The sequence below is a fragment of the Sciurus carolinensis genome, chromosome 14 (genome assembly GCF_902686445.1).
Source record: "Sciurus carolinensis chromosome 14, mSciCar1.2, whole genome shotgun sequence".
Classification (NCBI taxonomy): Eukaryota; Metazoa; Chordata; class Mammalia; order Rodentia; family Sciuridae; genus Sciurus; species Sciurus carolinensis.
The window spans coordinates 73974305-74001033 of NC_062226.1; the positions used below are offsets into that span (position 1 = coordinate 73974305).

At 34.6% G+C, this 26729-nt stretch overlaps 1 protein-coding gene across 2 annotated transcripts in view; it reads right to left on the reverse strand.

Annotated features, from left to right (window-relative positions):
• The window catches only part of Aldh1a1 (aldehyde dehydrogenase 1 family member A1), a 145834-nt gene that overhangs the window by 104028 nt on the left and 15077 nt on the right, over positions 1 to 26729 (reverse strand). The window contains exon 2 of one of the 2 annotated variants that reach the window (XM_047525289.1): positions 22007 to 22090. In XM_047525289.1, the coding sequence (XP_047381245.1) occupies positions 22007 to 22025 (19 nt within the window). In that variant the 5' untranslated portion in view covers positions 22026 to 22090. Of the gene's footprint in view, positions 1 to 22006; positions 22096 to 26729 lie in introns of those variants that run through there. The other variant, XM_047525288.1, reaches the window with a different exon arrangement.

Genomic DNA, 26729 nt, shown 5'->3' on the forward strand with positions numbered 1-26729 from the left:
TGATTCTCAAAAATTGTTAAAAATTTAACCTCAATTAATTGATTGATGTTATCTAAGGGGAAATTATAGTCTCTGTGAGTTTTCTCAAATGTACTTCTTAATTACTCACTAATACCTAGGCTTTATTCTTATTTGATTTATCTAGGAGTATAAACCTAGGACTTGACTAGAGAAGCAAATAGAGAAATCATGACTAGAATCATGTTAACCTTCAATGAAATGTGTGTGCCATTAGAGTCTTTATCAATCACAAGATCAATCACAGGCACACGGTAAGTGGCAGGACATGGTAGATGAAAGCATTGATCTTGGACCCGACTGACTGGGTACAGACTCTGCCTTGGCCAGTTACAAGGTTTGTGATCTTAGGAAAGTTACTAAACCTCTTTGTGCTTTAATTTCTCATGTATGAAATGAGAATGATAAGACTACCTACTGCTGTAGGAATTAAATGAGTCAATATATTTAAAACACAAAGAACAGTGTCCAGCACATAGTAAGTGCTATGCTAATATAAACTATTCTTATTGCTATTAACTTAGAACCTTTCTGTGCATTAAGAGGACTTTAAAAATGCTTTGAAAACCATTTTAAAAACTCAAAATATGATGAGGGAGATAATAATTACATTTAAGACACGATAGGAATATAAAGTATTAACAGTATTCTTCTTTCAAGATCACATTTTTTGTACAGATTTTCTGTATTCAATATGGTTATAGCAATCATAGCTTCTAATTTAATATTAACAAATCCTCACTAACTCTGTGCCTTTGTGAACATTAACTAAACCCATCATTTTACAATTTCCTCACCTGTAAAAGGGGGAATTAGTAATGGTACCTATTACAGCATTAGTGTGAGAACTAAATGTTTGAGGACTATAAGTGTGTAGCCCTCAAAACAAAGCCTGGTGACAGTAATGCTCCCTAGCATTAGCTATCATCATCATCATCACCATCATCATCACTGTATTTTACATTTTATATATGGTTACAGTCTTCACAGTTTCCATACAGTGGTAAGGAAGATTCACTGAGTGCATAAAATGAGGGAGATACTACAGAAAGAATGTTATAATAAAAAAGTAGCTTCAAATAACATTCATAATATTTATTAAGTATGTTCTACTACACAATGTGTACAATTAGAGACTCTAATTATACCTGGAGAAAGAGAGAGAGCATGTATGAAAAATGTCATATATATAAAGTCAAGTGTGTGTGTGTGTGTGTGTGTGTGTGTGTGTGTGTGTGTGTGTATGTGTGTGTAGAGAGAGAGAAAAACAGAGAGAAGGAAGGAAAGAGATCCTTTAGTAAAGGAACTTATGTCTCAGAGTGAAAAATCTAATCAATTATTAAAATAATAACCAAGAAGGTATCTTCAGATACTGATTCTGATATTGAAAAACTTGAAAGGAATATAAGAAATGACTTAGATCATATCACAGAAGTATCCACATGGGTTAGACAAATCCTTTCTGAGAAGGTGATGTTTTAAACGAGACCTACACACTAGAAGAAAATACGTCATCTAAAATATCAGAATTGCCAAAATTTAGCAAAAGAAATATACCATATAGGTATATAGTCAAAGGTATAAAATGGTAGAACTCAGACAAAATGTATCAATCAAAGCAATATATAAATGGATGTTCTAACCTACTTAAGGCAAATATTTAGATTGGTTCACAAAACGAAGATTCAACTCCTCATTGCATATATGAAATATATCTTTTAAAAAATGATTCAGGCCAGGTATGTTGGTATACACCTGTAATTCCATGACTCGGGAGACTGTGGTGGGAGGATCACAAGTTCAAAGCCAGTTTCAGCAACTTAACAAGGCTCTGAGCAACTTAGCCAGATTCTGTCTCAAAAATAAAAAAAATAAAAAGGACTGGGGATGTGGCTCAGGGGTTAAATGCCTCTGGGTTCAATTTCCAGTAAACTCCTCACCCAAAAAAAGAAAATGATTCAGGAAATTTTAAATGAAAGGCTAGATTATATCTTTACAGGAAATTGTAGTAAAAAGTCATATTGTTAATAACATGTAAGGTGTAATTTGATCTTGAAAGCATTAACAAGATTAAGAAGGGAATACTATAAACCAAAGGCCACAATTCATGATGAATAAGGATAGATACTAAAATAGTAATGAATACAAGGGTACATGAAAGCATTCACTCAAGTGGTCTGCTATTAAGTCACATAAAGCAGCTCCTTATATTGATAAACATAATACGATCAATATTCCATGTACACAATCCAATTAATTAAAAAAGGCCAACATCTTTCCAATTGGAAATAAGAATTTTGTTAGGTAATTATTGAGTCAAAGGGGAAATATGAACAAAACTGCAGACTGCTAAGGTCAATAATAATTAAGACATTGTGTTTACCAGAATATAGGAGATCTAGCTAGAGCAATACTTACAGGAAAATTTCTCTAACCCTGAGGAAATGACAATACTAGTTATATCTAAAGAGTTTTAGAGCATAGTAAAGAAATGAAAGTTCCAATTTGTTCTATAAAACAAGAATAAGTTTAAATTTAATGAATAAACAGAAATTAATACTATAGGATAATATCACACATGTATATTGATATAAAAATATTAAATTATTAACAAATAGAATTCTACAGTACATATTTGAAAGTAAAAGTAATGTATTACAATCAGATGAGGTCTATTCTTAGAATTCAAGGGTACTTCAATTTTTAAGTCAAATATTAACAAATGTAAGAAAAAGACTCATATAATAATTTCTAAAGGTATTTGACAAAATTAAACACCCATTCCTGACTAAAGGGAGGCTCTCAATTATATATATTTAAATATATATATGTGAGTGTGTGTATATATGCCTGTGTGCTGTACATCATACCAAAAGTCAGCATGACATTGTCTATATTATTTTATAGCACTCAAATGATTAACCTAAGATCCATCAAGTCTAGTTATAGTTTCTTGTGTACAAGATGTTCTGGACTGAATTGAGCCCCTTCAAAATTTTTAGGCTAGGCCCAGCATGGTGGCACACCCCTGCAATCCCAGTGGCTCAGAAGGCTGAGACAGGAGGATCAGGAGTTCAAAGCCAGCCTCAACAACAGTGAGGTGCTTAAGCAACTCAGTGAAGCCCTATTTCTAAATAAAATACAAAATACGTCTGGGGATATGGCTCAGTGGTTGATTGCCCCTGAGTTCAGTCCCTGATACCCGCTTCTCAAAAAGAAATGTATAGGTTAAAGTCTTAATTCCTAGTGTGACTCTATCCAGAGAATCTTTGAGGGGATGACAGGTAAAATGAGATCATATGGGCAGAGCCCTAATTCCAACAGGAGGACTGTCTTTAGAGGAAGAGGAAGAGACACCAGGAGGGAATAGACCCAAAGAGAAGGACATGAGAGAACATAGCAAGAAGGCTGTCCATGAGGAGAGATACCTAACCAAAAATCAATCCTGCTGACACCTTCATCTTGGATTTCCACTCTTCTGAACTGTTTAAGTCATTGGATGTGAGGTGGTTTACTATGGCAGCTATAGTAGACTAATATATATACACACAAATACAAGGATAACAGCAACAAGCTGCCAGGGTGGTGGTGCACACCTGTAATTCCAGTAGTTCAGGAGGCTGAGGCAGAAGGATCACAAGTTCCAAGCCAGCCTCAGTGACTTAGCAAGGCCCCCAGCAACTTAGAGACCCTGTCTCAAAATATATCATAGAGGAAAGGACTGGGGCTCATTAATTTTTAAGTTCCCTGGGTTCAATATCTGGTACCAAAAAAAAAAAAAAAAAAAAGAAAAGAAAAAGAGCAACAAATTAAATAGAATCACAGGAAAGTGATAGACAAATCCAGAATATGGATATTTTACAGAAAGAGCTTCCAGGTTCCTTCAGCAGGCAATTGCCATGAAAAGAAAATAATACAGATAAAAAGCAATGTGTGGCTCTTATTGTGGCCCTAATTAGGATCCTGGTTTAGGCAAGAGTGCTAAGGGTCATTCTGGGGACAACTGAGGAAACTTGACTATGAACTGAGGATTAGATAACATTAAGAATATTTTATTAATTTTGTTTGGTGTGGAAAAAATTGTGTGTAGGAAATGTTTACCTAAGGTGAACCTAAGGTACTTATATTTGGAGTTTCATGTCATCTAATTTACTTGAAATATTTGCAGGCATAGAAATCAGGAAAGAATAAAAAGATTCCAGAACTTCTAAAGGGTCTTAAACTATTTGTGAGTACACTTATATTAGGAGAAAATGTTCACAAAACGTGGCCAGTTGTTTCCCTCCCACTATAGCTCTCTCTCCTTCCAGCTTGACCCCTTCTGATCTTGTTCCATGAAAGAAGAGGTCAGAAGACTTTGTCAATCCATAATCAGTAGTGAGTTTTGGATTTTGGAAATGAAAAGGGAAATTATGTACTATATAACTTCAGACGCCAGGAATGACAAAGAATCCCTTCACTCAAATTGACCTGACATTGACCAACAAGGAATCCTCAAGCACTCTCTTTCCCCATGTCCCTCCCCTTTCATACCCCAAATGAGTTCTCCTCCCTGTAAGGAAGAATAACCTTTAAAAAATAGAAAGGAAATGATGGACCCCATTTGTTTACGATGAATCAAAATGTAGTCTGTTAAAAAATAAAAATAAATAAATGATTTTAAAAAATGGATCTTCTTACACATAATAGCTACAAACTGGGAAAAAACAAACAAACAAACAAACACAGAAACAGTTGTCAGAGTAATAGAGGAAATGGAGAATACCAAGCAGTTCTGGAGGGAAGTTAAATCACGGATACAATCAACATGTGTGAGTTTCCCACGTACTATATGCAGCCGTAGGTACACAGGCTAGTTAAAGCATTCCGGTTTCCTTCCTAGAGCAGTGAGGAGGAGATCCAGGGTTGCTAGAGAATAAAAAGGGAACTCCAAGAAAACAGCTCGAGAAGGTGAGCTCCAAATTCTGTATGAAAACTCTGCCCAACTCTCTCACTGATCCCTGAATCTGGAATGTACGAGGCTTGTACACCTGCTGCCACCCAACACAGTCAAGAGAGAGTTTTTCATGGTCTTTTCATCAAATTTATTTCCTGATAGAACATAAGCAGTTCCTTAAGAGGAACAGAACAGGAAAGGAATTGATGAAGAGAGGAGGAGGAGAAAGGAGAAGATAGCAGAGGAGAAAAAAAGGAGTTAGAAGGCAAAAAAAATACAATTCAAGTTGGCAATGCTGTATTTTTCTTTTAACATATTGAATCCAGGTCTCCATTTCTCAGATCTTTTGTATATTTTCAAAGGGGAAATTCAATATTAGGATATCTGGTTAGTTTACACTTTGCTATCAAGATGTTTTGGAAGAGACATTTAATGTTTAAGGGATTCTTGTCATGCTTTCCTTAACACAAGTGTGGTTGCTGCTATTTTTTTGAGCATAGAAAGCTGAGTTTTGCCCAGCAAAACCAAAACTAAAACATTGACTTCATTCAAGTGGTCTATAAAGTTGTAATACTGTTTTGTTCCTAGATTTATTCTTCTTTAAAGGAAATCTGCCTTTATCACTAAGTGGTTGTGACATCCTTTTATGTGTGGTAAAATCTCAACTAGCAAAGAATTAACACAATTAACACTGCACTAGGTTCTCTCTGTAGAAGAACTGATTACCTAGAGCATATGTGCCTGCTTTTAAAAACTATTTTCAATTTCAAGTCGGGTATTTTGTTAATCAATTGACTTGTAAGATTTGAGAGCATAATTCATGTTTATTCTAATAAATGTGTTTTTTTGTGCTTTTATTTTGGAAATTTTTATATCACTGAAGAAACCAGCATTATTCAGCAGAATTACCATGACATTTGCACTGATTTGTGGTAGAAAGAGAGAACCTAGGACTCCTGCTATCTGGTCATGACCTTTTCTCTCTAGTATGCTGCCTTCTCTAATGATTTGTGTGGCACTAAGTTAAAGTTAACTTTGTTTCCTAAATGTATTGATTTCTGAAGTAAAATCAAACGAAATGAAAATAATAAGCTAAGACATTCACTAATATCCCTTGCCTGATACCTAATGCTAAAAGGAAATGTCTAGAGTCTGACATTTATTCTAGACAGTGAGATAGGTCCTGATGGGGGCAACTTCTGGCCACTAAAAAAGAAAGACAAAATGTTGGAGATCTTTTTGTTAGCTTTTCCTAAAACATGCCCCGTCATTCCAAACCCCAATATTTATTCATCCATTTCATGAACTTTTATGATCCACCACAGTGGAGATGCAGTGCTAGGTTTGAAGTTAATAAGTGTTGATGTTTCCTGTCTCCAGTTCAGCTGAATTTGAAGCCCGGAGAGCAGTAGTCCAGAGGGGAGGGAGCAGGGAAGGAAGAACAACAGATATTATTGGACAATGTGTTTTCTCCTTCCAATGTTCCAAAAATCAATAAAGTCTGTTTATTTGCTCCACTTGGTTTAAATTGTTAGACTTTGCCTTGATTTATGCCTCCCTTTATTTTCACTCTGTCCAGTCTCATTCCCTTGAAAAGTACTTAGAACTCTAGTACATATAATTGAACTTGAAGTTACCAATACGATTGTTTTTTTTAGATAGGAATTCTTTTCTGTTTCATTGTCATGTATCTTAAACACCGAAGTGCCAATAAATTTTGTAATTTGCCCTTTAGATTTACTACCACAAAGGTCTCAATTTGATCAAATGTGTAGTTTTCCTATGCCAGAGCTTCTTGCTTTGTGTATTTGTTTTTTAACATGCTAGATTTGGGGGAGCGGTAGGGGTTATGTCCAAACAAACTTTATAGCTAATATCTGCCCTTCAGAGATTTAGAGGAGGAAAAAAATGAGGATCTCCTATCTAAGAGGAGTTGTCTCTTCTCCACTCCAGGAAGGATTTGGCAATTAAATCTAATGACAGAGATGGGCAAGCAGATATATTCAAATGACCTACAAATCCTCAAGGAAGTGCTTTTTAAATTTAAAAGAGAATTTAAATTCTCTTTTTAAATTTAATTTTAAAAATTGACAAATAATTGTATGTATTTATGGGCTATCACGTGATGTCTTGATGTAAGTATACATTGTGGAATGATTACATCTCAATAAACCATAGATCCATCATCTCACAAATTTACATTTTTTGTGCTGAGAACATTAAAATCTATTATTTAACAATTTAGAAGTAGACAGTACATTTTTATTTGCTGTGGTCAACTTGCTGTGCAATCGATCTTGAAAACTTACTTCTTGGATCTAGGTGGGACTTTGTATCCTTTGGCCAACTTCTCCCCATGCCCCCTTACCAGTCTTTGGCAACCAGCATTCTGCTCTCTACTTTTAGACATTTTTAGTTTCCACATCTGAGTGAAATCATGCAGCATTTGTCTTTCTGTGCCTGACTTGTTTCCCTTAGCCTGAGGTCCTCCAAGTTCATTCACAATGTCGCAAATGACAGAATTTTCATCTTTTTTAAGGATGAATAGTATTCCTTTGGGGCTATCTACAGCATTTTTTAAATTCATCTGTGGGTGAATGGTCACTTTGGTGCTTCCATATCTTGAATATTGTGAATATCACTCTAATAAACATAGCAGTGCAGATTATCTCTTTAACAAAACTAATTCCAATACTTATAATATACACCACCCCAAGGTGGTGTTACTGGATCATATTTTTAGTTTTGGATCATATTTTTAGTTTTTTGAGGAAGCTCCATGTTTTTCTGCATATGGATATACAAGTTTATATTCTAACTTGCTATTGTCACAGAATTTTACTTGCTCTTCAATTCTGCCCTTCCTTTTTTGGGTAATAAGCCATTTGGAATGCTGAATATTAGATTTTTCTTGAAAATTGTTTTGATGATTTTTTTTTCTATTTCAAAACAAATTTGTTATACATGTTGGTGTTTTTTTTTAACATGATGCTATAGGATACATATAGATAATAAAATACTTAGTGAAGCAAATTAACATCTATCATCTCACTTTATTCATTTACAAGAGCAATTGAAATCCACTTATTTAACAAAAAATCCCTAATCCAATACAGCTTTATTATGATAATATTCTTAGAATCCAAATAAGTTACAAAATTAAACCAAAAATAGGTAACAAATTATGAAGATTTGAACTCAAGTTTTGGGTAAGCTTGATGTTGGACACTAATTTCTTTTTTAAGTGGTGCATTGCAATTATACAAAATAGTGGGATTCATTGTGATATGTCTGAATGTGCACATAGTAAAATTCTAACTCTTTGAGGAAAGAAAAATTAGACAACATTTATTAGGTTCTAAAGGAAAATATTCAAAGTTAATATGACCAATAGGTAAAATTCTTGGACTATCTGAAGAAGTTCTAGGTACTTTCTAGCAAAAGAAAATGGAAAAATCCAGAGAAATATTAAAATGTTCAAAATATCTAAGAATTTCAGATGCATTATAAATTAGTCTAATTAGTGAGTGCACATTGGGCAAAAAACATAGCTTGAGAAGGAATAAGATAAAGATACATATTTATTTAGGTTATAAAGTTTCAACACAAATGTGTTTACTAGATTTCAGATTTGGAGAAATGTGAAATTTTCCTTCTAGCACTGAGTAAAAGAGAAGGGCTGTACGTGTCAATGGTAAGCATGTATAACTTTTACTCAGAAACACGAAGTAGAGTAAATGTATGAATGGATCTGGAGTCTGATGGGCAAAAACTGGTAATATCATCAAGTTACACTCAATTCTAATCTTTCAAAAGGACCCCGTGTGGTTTTGGTTATGGGCTGAACATTTGTGTTGCTCCAAAATGCATATTGAAAACCCACCCAACAAGGTGATGGTTTTAAGAGATGGGGCCTGAAGGAGCTGATCTGCTCCTTTCATACATGAGGAAAGGACATTTGTCTCTTACCATGTGAGGATAAAGCAAGAAAGACAAACAAGCCCTCACCAAACATTAAATCTGACAGTGCCTTGATCTTGGACTTCCCAGCCCCCAGAATTCTGAGAAATACATTTCTGTTGCTTATAAATTACTAAGTTTAAGCTATTTTGTTGTAGCAGCAGACCCAGACCTAATACAACTTCAATGGGAAATAAATATACTGGACTTTCCAAGCATTTGATATTAAGAAGTTCTCCACTGTTCTGTTTTATAAAACATAATACATATAGGAAGTAGAGTGATACAAATAAGAGAGGGCCTGTGATTTCCAATCAATAGAAATGATGTTATGGGACTTCAAGGCTAGATCATCAGAACACCCTCCTAGTTCTCTTAGGATGCTTGCCTTTCTTGAGTTGTGAAAAACCCAGGTCAAAAGAAAAATGTTCCATCTGAGATCCCCAGTTTGGGTCTCAACTCTTAGCCAACATCAACTCCCTACATGTGGGTGAACAAGACTTTAAATGATTCCAAAGCCCAGCATCCAAGTGTTCCCACAGGCACTCCAGATCCTGTGGAAAGGAGACCAAACATCCCCATTGTGCCCTATCCTACTTTATGAAAAACAAAAACCAAGACAGATAAGAAATTACTGCTATTATTTTAAGCCACTGAATTTTGGAGTTGTTTACTTTAAAAATTGCAAACCAGACCCAGGATGGGATTCACCTAGTTGGTGAATCTGGGGGAAGACATTTTCCTGGGTATAAATGGAAGAGGAGAAAAATTCCAGCAGACTGAGGAGTAAATGAAAGTTTGACAGGAGGAGCAGTAAGTTTATGTAACTCTTTCAATAAATTTGTTTTTGAAGAGATAAGGTATTTACCTTTCTTATTTCCTGAATAGAGAATAGCCAGTAAGGAATGTAAATCTTGAAAGGCATTTTTTTTTCTATAGGAGAATATTGACTATGTTGAAATAAAAGGTGACAGAGAGGTGGAAATGTTGAATGTAAGTTTGTGTAAGAGAGAGAAAAAGAAAGAGAGAGAACTGAGTAAAAAGTTCCCCTGAGAAGGTGGAGAAGTGGGGAGTTCATTACAGAGAAGAAGAACTAACCACAGATAAAAGAGGACTCCTCACTAGACAGGTCTAATGTTTTCTAGTCACAGATCTGCTGGTTAGTCCGTGAGTTGAGTAGTCATCCCTGGTGGTTCCATTTTCTCTGCAATTCAAAGGTGGCAAATTTGCTGCTAACAAAAAGAAAGTTACAGAACACCATAAAAGTGGTAAATATCTGTAGGAGTGAGAAAAGGAACTTGTTAGGGACAGGTAAAAAAAAAAAAAATTAAAGGCAGTACTGAAGGTTAGAGAGCCTCTATATTCCTGAAGTCTCATTTTAAATAGTTTTATTTCTGAGTGCTTTCCCCTTAGGACCCACTTCACCAGTGTTCTCTCTTCTAGGTAAATATGCATGAACTAATGTTTACATACCTGTGCCTTATTTTATTTAATTAAGCTATTAAAGTCATGCTATTATGAAAACTCATAAATATGTGGTTTGAAATTTAAAGTTGCTTCAAATACAACACCATGTCCCCAGTCGATACATTTATGTTCATTCAATGGCTCAGTGATTAATTTTTGCTCAGACTTGAACTAATGAGGTCTCTGCACAGCTTCAAGTCTTCTGGAATTAGGTACTGAACAGGGTTCTGGAAACCTCCATTTCACTGATCTCAGAGGAATTTGGGCAAATTGGGCTGCATTCCCAAGGCCAGTGCAACCAGAATTGGCCAATGCAAGTTTACGTAACTCCTATTATCACTGAACCATCTGAAGTTAACAGGAAACCTCAAACTGTGCAGAGGGGATAGATCTATCCTTATCACAGTTCCCAGATTGCAACTGATGCATGGCTTCTTCTCATAAATCCTTTTACATATCATGCCCAGCAACAATGGTTACAGGGAATAATTAATTCTGCTAGATTGAGTCTTTTCCAAAATCCAGTTGTTTTCTTAGTTGTTAATGTGTAGACAGTCTTGGGAAAATTATTTCAAACACCATGTTTTCAGCTGATGTGCTTTCGAAATCTTCTCTGTGATTATTATAGTGAACATGGACAATGAATGCCACACATTTTTCACTAAGTAAGGAATTTTATTTATCTAACTTCAGAACTTAATGTGACTTTGCAAGTATGACAAAACAAAAAAATGATAAACAAAAGTGTTCTTTCATGAAATTTTATTACATGCTAGCCAAAATCTGCTGGCTCAGAAATAGACTGCCAGATACAGAATTAGGCACAGAGAGCTTTCATGTGGACACCCTTTATATGGCACCCACCCTTTGCTGGAAGGAGTCACTGTGAGGAGAAGGAAAGCTGTTTCTGAAATCCAGGAACCACTTGGCACTATTACAAGGCTTTTCTACTGCTGGAAACTGGCATGCCAATCTCAGCAAGGCCATTGCTTTCCCCTACTGAACATATTTTCAGAGAATGGCAAAATCAGACAAGGCCACTGCATGACTTTGATGGAGCAAAACAAAAAACAACAACCTTCTGTAATAATGTCTTCACATAAAAAAGCAAAAACATTGTCCAGACCACAAAAAAGGTCAAATAATATAAGGAACCACTACCTTTCACTAATTACAGCTTTTACTCTGCTCCATTCTTTTCTACTGCCTAGATCATAATGATTAAGTTTCCTAATCATAGAATTATCCCTACTTCCTGGTAGCAGCAGCCAATCCAGAACAAAAGAACTTGAAATCACCCCCAAATTACTAAACCTAACTCTAAATCTTCAAAGTATTTTCTTGCACTCTTCTACAGAGTTACCTCAGGGTTTCCCATGGTGCATGGTCTACCTCATTGCAACAAGTCAATTAAGTCAATTGTGTTCTACTACATGCTTCTAGAGGGCTAGGAGTATGACTCAGTGATAGAGTGCTTGCCTAGCAGGTGATCCCCAGTAAAATACACACACACACATACACACACACACAGAGTGTTCCTAGAGATCTTTGGCTGAAGAAATTTGACACATCTGTGGAATAAGCTAAGCATTTGTGGGCCAAAGGAAAAGATGAATACTCACTAGAAGAGACAGATATTTTAAAGGACAGAGAAGTGAATTAGCAGTAATAGAAATTCCTCCAAGCACACAAAGGAAGAGTGAGATATATATATATATATAAATACCTCAATGGGATATTGTAAACTGGTGGGAATAGGAATAATCACCCATGCATTCATTCACTTATTCAGTCAGTCAATAAGAATTTACTGAGTGCCAACTATGTGCTGGACTTTTGATCCTGGGAATGCAAAGATCCTTCCTGGATTACAGAGTTTAAAGGCATCAAGTAGCCAGAATGAACATTAACCAAATAATTACAGAGTTAAGAATTGTCACTCTGACTGGTGCTCTGGAGAAAGGGTCCACCAAAGTGTACTAAAGAGGGAAGGTAACAGATGACCTTCCTGAGTAAGGGGGGCAGAGTTTAAAATCTGAAGAATGTGTAAGAGCTAACCAGTTAAAGGGAAGAACTGAGAGCATCCCAGGCAGAAAGAAAGACATTTGTGAAGGTAAAGACCATGGTGGGAAAGAATGTAATAAGTACAAAAGTATGAGGTAGGTGTCATTTCGATGGCAATGGCAGTGAGGATGCTCTGAAGTTGAGAATGGAGAGATAAGGAGGGCTATGATATATATGCAATGCTGTAGGACAGGGATTGGCAAAGTACAGTCCATGAGTCAAAACCAGCTCATCGTTTGTACTTATAGATAAAGTTTTTTTGAAAAACAGAGATGTTGGTTAGGTTTTCATCACTGTGACCAAAATACCTGACCAGAACAACTTGGACTAGGAAAATTTTATTTTGAGCTCACAGTTTCAAGAGTTCAGTCCATGGTCAACCAGTTTCGTTGCTTTGGGCCCAAGGTAATGGCAGAATATCATGGCTGAAGGGTGTGGAGAAGGAAAGCTGCTCACCTCATGGTAACCAGGAAGCAGAGAGAGAGAGAGAGAAGGAGAAATCAGGGGTCAGGATGATTCCCAAGGGTATGCCCTTAGTGACCCACCCTCTTCAGCCATGTCCCACCTTCTTCAGTCATGTCCCACCTGCCCACAGTTACCATCCAGTAACCCATTCAAATGATCAATCCATCAAATGGTGTAATCCACTAATTAGGTGTATGATTCTCAGAATCTAATCATTACACTCCAGCATTAATGCAGGAGCACATGGGGGACACCTGATGTCCAAACCATAACAAAAGCCATCTACTTGCTTACACCTTGCCTATAACTGTTTTTCCACCATAGCAACTGAACAGTTGCAAAAAAGACTGTCTGATCCTCAAAACCTAATATTTTTATAGGGAACATTTGCTGAGCTAGGAGTTTTGTCTTAAATCAGTAATAGAATGCCATCAATAGAGAAGATACCTCTGGCTATGGGATGGTGAACTCATTGAACAGGGTCCAGAGATTATGTGGGTTATGAGACACGGAGGCAGTACATCAGGTGAGAGATGAAGCTGTTTTAGGTATAATTTATTGTGGTTATGATCTGCATTTCCCTAATGGTTAGTGACATGGAGCATATTTTATGTGATTGTTGATCATTGGTATATATTATTTGAAGAAATATCTACTCAAGTATTTGGCCCATTTATAGGATTGGCTTGCTTTTTAATGTTGCTCTGTAGGAGTTCTTTACACATTGTGAATATTAACCCCCTATCAAATATTTTATCTCATTCTTCAGGTTACAGTTTTACTTAATAATGATTTGCAAACATTTTTTCTCATTTTTCAGGTTAAAGTTTCACTCAATAATGTCTTTTGATGCCCAGAGATTAAACTTGATATAATCTAATTTATCTATTTTATCTCTTGTACCTTGAACTTTTGGCATCATAGGAAAAAAAAAAATCATAGCCAAATCCAATCTCATGAAGTTTTTCTCCTGTTTTATTCTAAGAATTTTATAGTTTTAGTTGTTAGACTTAGGTCCTTGGCCTATTTAGAATTGATTTTTGCATATGATCTAATGTAAAGAGCCAACTTCTTATTTTTGCACGTGGATATCTAGTTTTTCCATTAGCAGTTGCTGAAACAAACATTCTTTGCTCTTCATGGTCTTGGCATACTTATTTAAAATCATTCACTATTTCTATAAGGGCTTAATTATGTACTCACCATTCTATTTCATGGGTTTATGTGCATGGTTTATGCCAGCACCACACAGTTTTGATTATTATACCTTTGTAATGAGTTTTAAGGCAGTAATTGTGAGATCTACCACTTTGTTCTTTTTTCAATATTGTTTCTCTACTGTGTCCCTTGAGATCCCAAATGAATTTCGGGATGAATTTTTCTATTTCTGAAAATAGTACCACTGGGGTTTTGATAGAGATTGCTTTAAATCAGTTTTGATATCTTAGCCATATCAGATCTTCAATCCATGAACACAGCTATCTTTCCTTTTACTTTATTTCCTTCACTTTCTTTCAATGACATTAGTACAAACATCTTTTGTTGGTTAACTTTATTCCTAAGTATTTTATTATTTTTGATAGCATTGTAAATGGAATTGTTTTCATGATATTCTTTTCACATTGTTCTTTGTTACTGTGTAGAAACAAAACTTATTTGTGTTTTGATTTTTTTATCCTGCAACAAGTTGAATTCACTTATTAGTTCCAATAGTTTTTGTGCGTAAACTTCAAGATGGTCTATGTGCAAAGTACTATCACCTGATAATAGAAATGATTTTACTTCTCTCTTTCTAATTTATATGCTTTTTCTTTTTTCTTTCTCTCTCTCTTTTTTCTTTTCTTCCTAATTACTCTGGCTAGAACTTCCAATATCATGTTAGGCAAATGTGACAAAAGTAGGCATTCTTGTTTTATCTTGGAAGAAAAGTGTTCAGTCTGTTAGTAGTGAGTGTAATATTAGTTAAGTGCTTTTCATATACAATATTTATTATGTTGTAGTAGTTTCCTTGTAGTCCTAGTTTGTTGAGAGTTTTTAACATGAAAGAATATTGAATGTTTTCAAATGCTTTTTTTCATACCAGTTGAAGTGATCATGAAAGTTTCATCCTTTTCAATGCAGTGTGTTCCGTGGATTGCTTTCTGTGTGTTGAATCATCCTTGCATTCCAGGGATAAATCCTAATTAATAATAGTACATAAACCTTGGAAAATGTTATAGAATTCAGTTTGCCAATATTTTCCTGAAGATTTTTTTGCATCAATATTTATTGGGGGATATTGTTCTATGGTTATCATTTAGTATCTTTGTCTCACTTTGGTATGAGGATAATCCTGCCCTAATAGATTAGATAAGGAAGTGTGTCCTCATTCTTAGTTTTTGGAAGATCATGAGAATTGATATTAATGCCCTTTTAAATGTTTGGTAGAATTAATTGATAAAGTCATCTTACCCTGATATCTTCCATTTTGGAAGATATATTTTTCTTATGAATCTAAATTCTTAGGAATCTGTTCAGATTATTTTGTTTCTTCATGATTCATTCTTGGAAAATTGTATTTGTAGAATTTTCTTTTTTTCTTTTCAGCTAGGTTACAGATTTTTTGATATACAAGTCACATTTGTCATTTTGCTGTACTTTTATCTCAAGGTCTTGATGTTTGTTCTTGAAATTCTTTATCTCTGTGTTGTCCAGTTTTTTGTGCAACATGTCCAGGACATTGAATCCTTACCAGCAAAACTGTGCTGGATTTACCTTAATTACTGTTTCATATCCACACCAAATACCTGGGCTTCTTCTTGAGCTGCTGTGCCTGCTACCTTGAAATTAATAATAGGGAGTTTGGGGTAAAGGTGGAGAGAAGTAGTTGGTTAGCTGTATCCTCAAGAGGCAAAATAAGAGTGTTCCATGATGATTTGGATATGCAAAATAATAGAAAAAAGATCAGAGAAAACTTCTGGTTTCTACCTTGTACTACCAGAGAGAATGTATGCCATTCACCAAGGCAGGGGATGCTAGATGGAGGGCCAATGTTTTGTTTGTTTACTTTTAACCAAGGGAAAAGATGATGAGTAAAGTGTGTGTGTTAATTTCAAAGCTACTTTGAACAGCCCAAGAGAAGATGCATAATAGACATTTGGATATACTGTTTGGGAGCTTAAAAAATAATTCAAATTACATATAAATTTGCTTCCATGGGTTAGAAATAATAGAAGCAACCCAAGGTGATAAATGAAGATCCAAGTCCAGATCAGGATTATTCTGAAGGAACTGGATAAGAGTACCTTACAGTACCTTGTCTCACTGGAATATGATTTCCCCAACTAAAGGTGGGGAAACTAGAGAATGACATGTATTTCCTACAGGCAGTTAGCAAATGGACACCAAAGAGCAGGAGGAGGAAAATATGTCCCACTTGAGGACAGACTATTCTAAGATGTAAAGAAATAGTCAAGTTGCAGGACCATTCATGGATAAGAATTTCAACAGCAATCATCTCACCCACTCCAGGTCCTGGGGTGGACTCAAGGTTCTCAACAAACTTACCAATCAGATAAAGTGCTTCTTTATCCAAGGGAGAAAAGTCCAGGTAGAGAGGGGACAGGAAGTGTATTTCTAATGTGGTTCTCTGTTGGGGAATGGAGACTTTACGGCAGTGTGAGGTCAACAAGTAAGGTGTGGTGGGGTGGATAAAGGCTACCCTTTAATAAAAGATAAAATCATAAGCAGATATTTGGGTTCAAAATTATTTTTGTTGTATGCTGCTTTTGGAAAGGAGAAACTAAGGAACGAAAGTTAAATACAAGAAAAATATCTATGCAATTAAATTTTAAGAAGCAAAGTTGGCAGGGAGGGATATATTTTAAGAAGATTGCCTAGAAGTAATTTCCCAGGGCTCGGCTATTCTTGTTTTCTAAGCTGGTGGAAGGGAAAACTTTCTGAGCCTGAGCTTTACGGTCAATAATAAAGTTTTGGATGCTTTTTATCTTGTTCAGACATTCACTGAGGTGAATAGATTTTATGTAATTAATGTACTCAGAAATATGGCATAAAACTATTTTTTATCACTCCTGTAAAACAAATGCATTCTTCGCTAATCATTGTGCAGTATGGAGTTATTCTTAGAGCTCAGTTTTGAACTCTTATTATTATGCTGGTTAATCACCTATTGATTATATTTCCAGAGGAAAAAATAATGGATTTCTTTGTTATAAAGTCCAATGGCCTTTTGTAAAAGTAACATTTTCTTTCCATAGTAATGCTAATATGGATTCTCATTTATTTATAGCTTTAGAGAGCTTCATACGTGCATTTATATAAATATGTAAATTTATATAAATATATATATGCAAGAGGTTTTTACATAAATTAAACTTCTACTACATAATATTATCATTGTTATCCTTTCTATGTTATTATTATTTAACTTGTTTCCTTCACTCAGTGCAGAGTCTTCTTATGGGCACAGAGAAATCTACTTGGTTAACTTTAACAACTGCAAACTAATGGTACTGTTTTTGGATTTATGGTGCTTTTTAGTAATTAGAACCCAGCACAACATTCTTTTAATAATTCTTAGCCCAGTATTTGCAGACTTGTGAAAAAACATTTTAGCTCTATGTTTAAGTTTTTAATATTAAGATCATAAGAGAAAATGGAGCGTCATATGAAGAGTATTGGACTAGAATGAAACCACAAATTTTTATACTGGGAGATTATTGCCTACATTATTTCTAATATCCTAACTTTAAAATTGTATAAATGTACAGTATTGGAACTCCTGCTCTTTGTTAAAAATGCATCCTGCTTGGCAAGTAGTGAATACCCAACTACGCTCAACTCTACGGGAAAACTGAAGGACAAAAATAAATGTTACCTCCTGCATGTGTCAGAATTTCACTGTAGGGTCATTTCTGGTTTCCCTTTGAAATATGATTTTCAACAATAAATATTTTCCAAAACATACTGATACCATTTAAGAGATCCATTTCATTGAAATGCGGAGTTAAGAATCTAAGTGGAAATTAATTTGGGAAACACACATAGAAGAAAAAATGACAAACATAGAAAAATTCATGAGAACAAGTATGGGTGAGAATCAAATATCTGGGTGGGTGCGGTAGGAGAATTGAACTATGGAGTCATTCTGGTTCCTGGCAAAGAACTGCTGCTCCCCCTTGTGGTGAGTGTGGAAAACAGACATCCTGCTAAAACATTTCATCCTAGATAAAAAATGATAACGCTATCTATTTGGATTACCATAACACACTACTTTCATAAAATAAAAGGCAACCACACACTACCCAAGGGATGGTTCTATCTATGGTATAGTCACCAAGAGAAAAGAGCAGATGATGCTATGACATTCTTGCCTCATGTCTCTTGTCTTTTGTGGTAGACAGAGCCCAAAAAGCTGACTATGGTCAACTCTTTTTACTGGTCAGTCAACACATATTTAACAAAAACAAGCTTGTTTGCAACCATTTTGTAAGATTGAATAGATTGCAAACTGATTTAAGATAGTCTTCTCTTGAAATAGTGCCATTCAATTGGGAAGGTAAAATGCAACCACAGTTTTAAGATCGTATATTCTGTGTCATACTGGATGACTTACAGAAGGAAGATGTAGTGATTAGGAAAGAGTCAACAAAGGTGAAAGACTTTTGCACTGGAACCTGAAAGGGAAGGGTAGGTCAGGTAGGGATGGAATCAATCAAGTAGAAAAGCATAAAGAACTGGAAGTTAACCAATACTGCTAAAGTTTCATATTATAGTCTTAAGGCAAGAAAGAACACTTGAAGCCAGATTTAGCAACCCTGAGCTAAGGGCTTTAGAGTTTATTCCATTTATTTTATAGATGAATAATTGTTCAATGTGTTGAATAGAGAAATAGCATATGGTGAATAGTTTAGGAAGTTTGATCTGGAAAACTGTATGTAAGGCAATTCCCTTAAGTGCATGTAAATTTAAATGTTAAGAGTTGTAATTATGTAAAACAAATTTGTGCCTCTCCAATCCATTATTCATTGTTGTCTTACTCTGCTTTTTTTTCTTATAATATATCATTGCCTGACATTACATTATTATGTATCTGTTTGTTTCTTTGCTTGTATCACTCACTGACTACAAATTCCATGGATAGACTCTGATACTTTTGTTTACTGTTGTTTCCCTCTAACTCTTAAGACATTTGATAAGCAACTGGTGAACACTTGGTAAATGTTTGTTAATATTATAAATAATCTAAATCAAAAGACAAGAGACATGAGGCAAGAATGACCTAATGTTCAGCTATTCACATGATACATCTTGTCCTGGGGTAGAAGGAGAGCAAAGAAAGGGACACTTGATATTTTGAATAATGAAGAAACTAGACTTGATAACACACTGAATATTTCTGGAAGGAAAAGGAGCAATGTAAAAATGCAAAGCCTTCAAAATTATGCACCTGGGGAATGGTGGTAGCATTTTAAAACAATGAGCATTGGCTAGATGATAGATTATGCTCCTGACACAAAGATTCTGAGTTGAGGGACATTTAGAGATATGAGAGTAGAATTCGAGAGGCAGGTCAGAGCTGGATATTTTGCAGCATAGTAGAGATGATAGCTAAGATCTTGAGCTGAGATAAGATCTCAGTGCGCTAACCTCTTGATAAAGTGAGGAAGAGAACAGGGAACTGAAACCTTTAGTTATAGAAGCCATTTTCAAAACTGATTTTCAAAAATGCCTATTCCTTTTTCCCAGATTATTTCTTTGATATTTTATCATTTGAATTTTCTTCAGAAATTCTGGATAATAACCCTTGTCCAATGTGTAATTTGCAAATATTTTCTCCCAGTCTGCATTTTCACTCAGTTAATTGTTTCCATTGCTGAGCAGTTTTGTTTTGTTTTTTGGGGGGGTTACCAGGAATTGAACTCAGGGGCACTCAATCACTGAGCCACACCCTCAGCCCTATTTTGTGTTTTATTTAGAGACAGGATCTCACTGAGTCGCTTAGCCCTTCACTGTTGCTGAGGCTGCCTTTGAACTCACAATCCTCCTGCCTCAGCCTCCAGAGCTGCTGGGATTATAGGTATGGGCCACTGTACCTTGCAGTTGTTTAAAAATTGATGCCATCTCGTTGGTTTATTTTGTTCTTTTTGTCTGTGCTTTTGAGATTTTTATCTAAAATGTCATTAGCCAGAAGAATGTCATATAGTATTTTCTTATGTTTTCTTTTAACAGTTTTATAATTTCAGGTCTTAAATTTGTCTTTAATCCACTTTGAGTTATTTTTATGTGTATGGTGAGAGATAGGGACTTAGTTTCATTCTACTGCATTTGGATATTTAGTTTTCCAACCATTATTTATTAAAGAGACTCTTCTTTCTCCATTGTGTTTTTGGTGACTTTGACAAAACTCAGTTGGCTGGAAATGTCTGGGTTTAGTTCCTGACTCTATTTATGTTATTCTATGTGTTTGCCCTTGTGCCAACATCAAGTGGGTTTAGTTATGATAGCTTTATGGCATATTTTAAAGTCAGGAAATAAAACCTCCACTTGTATATATTTTGCTCAAGATGAATTTGGTTATTTGAGGTCCTTTATGGTTTCATATATATTTTTTTCTCTGTTCTGTAGAAAATGACACTGGAAATGGGTGAATAGCAGTGAATCTTCAAATCATTTGGGGTAGATTTTGGTCAGCTTTCCATCACCATGAAAAATACCTAAGATAATCAACGTAAAAGAAAGAAAGATTTATTTGTTTTGCTCAGGGTTCCAAGGTCTCAGTCTATGATTGGCCCAGCAGCTTCTGGCCCCATGGAGAGGAAGGACATCATGGCAGTGGGAGTATGTGGCAGAGGGGGCTGTTCATCTCATGCTGTCCAGGAAGCAAAGACAGAGAGGAGCCAGGGTCACAATATTACCTTCAAGGGCATGGTGCCAGTGACCTCAATTCTTTCCACTAGGCCTGACTTCCTACAAATTTCACCACACCTGATAGTGCCAAAGGATGGTGACCAAATCATTAACGTGAATCTTTGAGGGGCATTCAAACCACAGCACAAAGGACAGACATTTTAATAATATTCATTATTTCCATCCATTAATGTGGATATCTTTTTATTTATTTGTGTCCTCTTCAATTCCCTTAGTCATTTCCCCAAAAATATAAAAAAAATCGAATACGTGATATAGATGCTCAACATCACTGTCAGAGAAATCAAATCAAAACCATCATGCAATATACCTTATTCCAGTTAGCAATACTATTATCAAAAAGACAAAGGATATCAGATGTCAGTGAAAATGCAAAGAAGGAAAACTGTTATGCACCACTGGGAATGTAAATTAGTAAGTTATAGACAATAGTATGGAGTTTCCCCCCAAAATTAAAAATAAACTGTAACAAGATCCCACAATTCCACTCCTGAGTATATATCTAAAGGAAATGGAATCAGTATGTCAAAGAGGTATCTGCACTTCTGTGTTTATGGCAGCTCTATTCACAATAACCAAGACATAGAACGTACCTAGGTGTCCATCAAACAATGAATGAATAAAGAAAACATGGTACATATACCCAATAGAGTACTATGAAGACTTAAAAGAAAGAAATCCTGTTTTTTGCAGCAACATGGATGAGCCTGTAGGATATTAGATTCAGTGAAATAAGCCAAGCACAGAAGGAAAAATTCTGAATGACCTTACTCATGTGGAGTCTAAAATAGCTGAGCACAGAGGAGTGGTTACCAGAGAGAAAGGAGAGCTGAGAGGCATGCAGAGGTTGTTCAATGGGTACAATGTTACTATTGGGGAAAAGAAATAAGTTCTGGTGTTTTAATGCACACTAGGGTGACTATAGCTAATAATAATGCATTGTGTATTTTAAAACAATAATGCATTATATATTTTAAAAGAGTTAGAGGAGAGTTTTGCATGTTTTCACCACAAAGAAACATTAAATGTTTAAGATGATGAGTATGGTAATTACGTTGACTTTCTCATTTTGTAATGCATTCGTACATGGAAGCATCATATTGTACCACATAAACATGTACAACTACATGTCAAAAAAATAAAAATGAAATAAGAAAAACAACTGACCTTGGGTACTGTGGTCCATTCAGAATTTTTTATCTTGCATTCTGAATAATATACATGATATAAGGATTATGAAGAACTCACAATCTAGTAGGGAGATAGAACAAAAGAAAAATATTTACACATATGAACCATCTAAATGAATAAGCCACTCAACCTTCAGTTACATGTAAACCTCAAGTTGCCAGATCTTACAATCTTTCAAGAAAAGCTGAGTTTTTATATGAGAATTGCTAATTCCTAAATATAGGGCATTGATTAAAATGTGTGAGCCAAACTAAACATGTTTGCTTGCCAGATTTAATTTGAAGTCTGTCCTATTAAAATATCAATCAAGAAGAAATTTTATATACTTCTTAAACCTTAAATTGTACAATCTCAGTGGGAGACTGATTTTAGTCCTATGAGAATCAGATCAAACAATTTCTTAGGAAGGAGTGTTTTTGAAAAGTTACTATATACTGGTAGGATACTCTTTTTAGTAAGACCTTAATCATTTATTTATTTTTCAAATAGAGAATTCAATATATAATGGTGTGCAAACTAGACAAATCAATATTTTAAGGGAACTTTTTTTATCATGTAGGAAAGGGTGCAAGATTCTTACCTATTGAAGGAAAACCTTATATAGTTAAAATAAATAAATAACTGGTATATTGACTGAAACTGCTTTATTATTAATGAAAAAGTAAGTGGTATGGGAGACAATTTTTAGTGTAGCATTTATCTGTATATATTACTTGGGAAGGGGGAATAGACATGACAAAAATGGCCCCAGAATATCTATTATGAGTGTAGAAAAAAGCAAACAAATGAAGAATATAGCATATAACATTTTTATCTGTAGGAAAAAATAGTGAAAAACAAATTTGAAACAAAAACTGCTTAAACCAATAGCTTTCAAGATTTCCTGATTATGTCACAATAAACTATTTTCCTTTTCCATACTGTATAAAAAAGGAAACTCACAATGATGTATGCACAAACACACACACTGACAAAAGACAAAATTACAACTCTAATTTGGCAGGTCTTAATTGGCTGTATTTACGATTCTACAATCAGAAGCAGTCTAAACCAGAAATGGTTCAGAATGCTGTGCTCCACCAAATAGGCAGGTTATATTTATAGTCAACAGAAAGGAAATGACATACAACAAAAGTGAGCTACAGAGACAGCTCTACCAGTTACAAATTTCACCTGACTGACTTGGAAGTGGTATGTACAGGTAGCCACTTATGGCTGGCTACAGAAGTAGGATGCAGTCTGCACATCAAGTTAGATTACCATTTGCTACATGTAGAGAAACCTTTAGGTCCACCTTGAGATAGGCACAGAGGTATCTTTAAACCAACCTAATTACACATACAGCAAAACTAAAATTTCACATTAATATTTACATTGACTATGACATCTTGAAATATTTTCTTATCCTGCTTCATTTCATTTTTTAAAGTACTGACCATGACTTGCTAATGAGCTAAACCCACATCTTTGAAAACTGTGGGCTGAATAAAATAACCATGTGGTCACTTGCTCCTTACTTCTCAGCAAGCCATAGGTTTTCCAGGCCTTGGTATTGAAAATGTACAGTAATATATGAGATATGCATATTTCTTATGTTACTTAGGTGACAAAATTGAATCATTTCATTATATATTTATTCTTTTCAATTTGATACCACTTTGTATTTAAGAAATTATGTTTATTTCCTGGACTTCTTAATTTTACCCATACAAATCAAGCTAATCGTGATTTTGAAAAAGAATAAACAAACTGAAAATTTAAAGTATGGTGGATTCCATATAAATTAATTTCACTATATAACTTATGTTTGCATTTATGCAGAGTACTCATGACCAAATGATAACTTATAGTATTAAAAGCACGTGGTAATAGTGATTTTAGAAAATATTAGCCTAATGTATATTGAGTTTTGAAAATACGTAGGTTATTTTTTAGGGTTTTTATTATTAATGTTGATTCATGGTACCTTTTATTTTTCAAAATACTCTTTAGTTGGATTTTAAAATAATTAGGAGAAAAGATTATTGTATAGAAGTCACCATCTGTGTGCAAATCTTTCAGGAGTTAAATTTCTGGAATGTAGGGGAGTTTGATTATAAAGTTTGTATTATATTCTTTAGAAAATTGCTTGTGTAAATTGAAATATTATGGAATAAAGCTGGGCACAGTGGCACACGGCTGTACTTCCAGCAGCTCAGAGGGCAGAGGGAGGAGATCATAAGTTCAAAGCCAGCTTCAGTAAATTAGCAAGGCCCTAAGCAACTAGGCAAAACCCTGTCTCAAAATAAAATATAAAAAGGATTGGGGATGTGGCTTGGTAGTTAAGCATCCCCGGTTTTAATTCCTGGTGCAAAAAAAAAAAAAAAAAAAAAAAAAAAAAAAAAAAAAAAAAAAAAAAAGAAAGGAAAGAAAGAAAGAAATAGTATAGAATAAAAATGATAATTTCATATAATGTAATAAATTGTTAGGGGGGACAAAAAGAAAGGAGTTTTTTAAAAAAATCAAGTGAATAATCCAAGGCATACAAAATATATTGATAAAATTTTCCATTAATCCAAATAATTGAATTGCATTTTTCACATAATAGATAAGAGACATACATTTTCTATAATAGGCACATTTCAATATATGGTAGAGACTAGAGTAAATCTTGAGTTATATTTATATACCTCATTAATCTTAATCTTTGTTAAAGATAACATGATAAAATTTGTTATTAATTTTGATGTCATGAATGAAATTGTGAATATAGCCTCTGGATTCCTGCTAAAATTGAAAACATGGCCCAAATTTTAAATAGTTGTGCAATTTTATTGAGGCTTTGTACTATCATTGGCCCTTTATGACAAAAATGCCTCCAACTAATCATGAGGAAACATCAGGTAAACCCATATTTAATGACAATCTAAACCTGTACTCTTGTGAAGTACTGAAGTTATGAAGACAAAGGGAAACTCTAACTCTTCTAGGTTGTAGGAGCTTAGAGACATGTGATAACTAAATGAACTGTATTTTCCTCCTTTAAAAAATTATTGAAGAATTTAAGAAAGACCCTTATTTTTTCAATGTCAATTTCTTCATTTTTAATAATTATGCTGTAGATATATTAGAGAGTGTCTGATATTTGGAAATGTACTCAAATAGAGCAGGATAGTATTCTAAAACTTACTTGTAAAAGTTTGAAGAAAGAATGATAAAGCTAATGTGATTAAAAATGTTACCATTTGGGGAAACTGTTCTAAGAATACATGGAAGTTCTTTTCAGTATTCTTACAAAAAAAAAAAAAAAAAAAAAAAACCGGTCTACAATTGACTCTTCTAAAAAATTGGGCGTAATTATAATGAGCTGGGAAAGTTGTAGTCAGAAATAAATGAAATAATTTGTGCAATACTGAGAATCCTCCTTGAAAATTGTGGTTATTAGATATTTCAGCAATTACACAGTATTCTGGAAAAACCTACATTTTCAAAAAAGCACAAACAAAAAAAATACGACACACACAAAAGTGTGCCAACAGGGCTTTAGGAAAAGCAAGGCTAGAAGCAGACCACACAAAACGCATTTTTCTTTCTAACTACGGAACTAACAAAAATAATTAAAATCCCAATAAAAATTTTAACACATCTAAATCTCCAGTGGCAGTTCCACTCTTGGAAGTCTTAATCCCTGATTGCTAAGGCTGTTGAACATTTTTCTTCATATATTTATTTGCCATTTTTATTTCTTCTTTTGAGAAATATCTTCTTTCTGAGAGATGTTAGAAAGCCTCCAGTGTTGCCCAGCATTGCTTTGACTCTTCTGGATCTTTTATTTCTTCGATAAGAATTTTAGGATTGTTTTTTCTATTTCTGTGAAGAATTATCATTGCTATTTTGATGGGGATTGCTTTGAATTTGTATAACACTTTTGGTAGTATATCCATTTTGACAACATAAATTCTGCCTATCCAAGAATGTGGGAGGTCTTTCCATCTTCTAACATCTTCTTCCATTTCTTTCTTCAGTATTCTATAGTTCTCCCTGTAGAGATTACTTCTCCTCCTTGGTTAGATTACTCCTAAGTATTTTATTTTTTGAGGTTATTGTGAATGGAATAGTTTTCCTGATTTCTTTTTCAGCAGGTTCATTATTGTAGTGAAAGAATTACATTGATTGTTGTATATTGAAATTGAGTCCTGCTACTTTGTTGAATTTATGAGCTCTAGACGTCTGCTTACAGAGTTTTGAGTCTTCCAGATAGAGGAGCACATCACCAGCAGAGATAATTTGACTTTCTATTTGTATCCCTTTAATTTCCTTTTCTTGCCTGATTGTTATGGCTAGAGTTTTAAGAACTATATTGAATACAAGTGGTGAGAGTGGGCATAACTTTCTCATTCCTGATTTTAAGGGAAGTGCTTTCAGTTTTTGTTCATTCGGTTTTTTGTTGGCTTTGGGTTTGTCATGTATAGCCTTTATAATGTTAAGATAAGTTCCTTTTCTCCCTAGTTTCTCCAGTGTTAATGGGTGTCTGTCTTTTTGTGCTCTAGTCAGATGATAATGTGATTGTTTCCTTAATTCTATTTAGGTGGTACATTACATTTATTGGTTGGTATATGTTGAGGCTATCTTGAATTCCTGGGATAAAACTCATATGATTATAGTATGCTATCTCCTTAATGTTTTTAAATGATTCTCTTAAACAGTATAAAGTTACCCT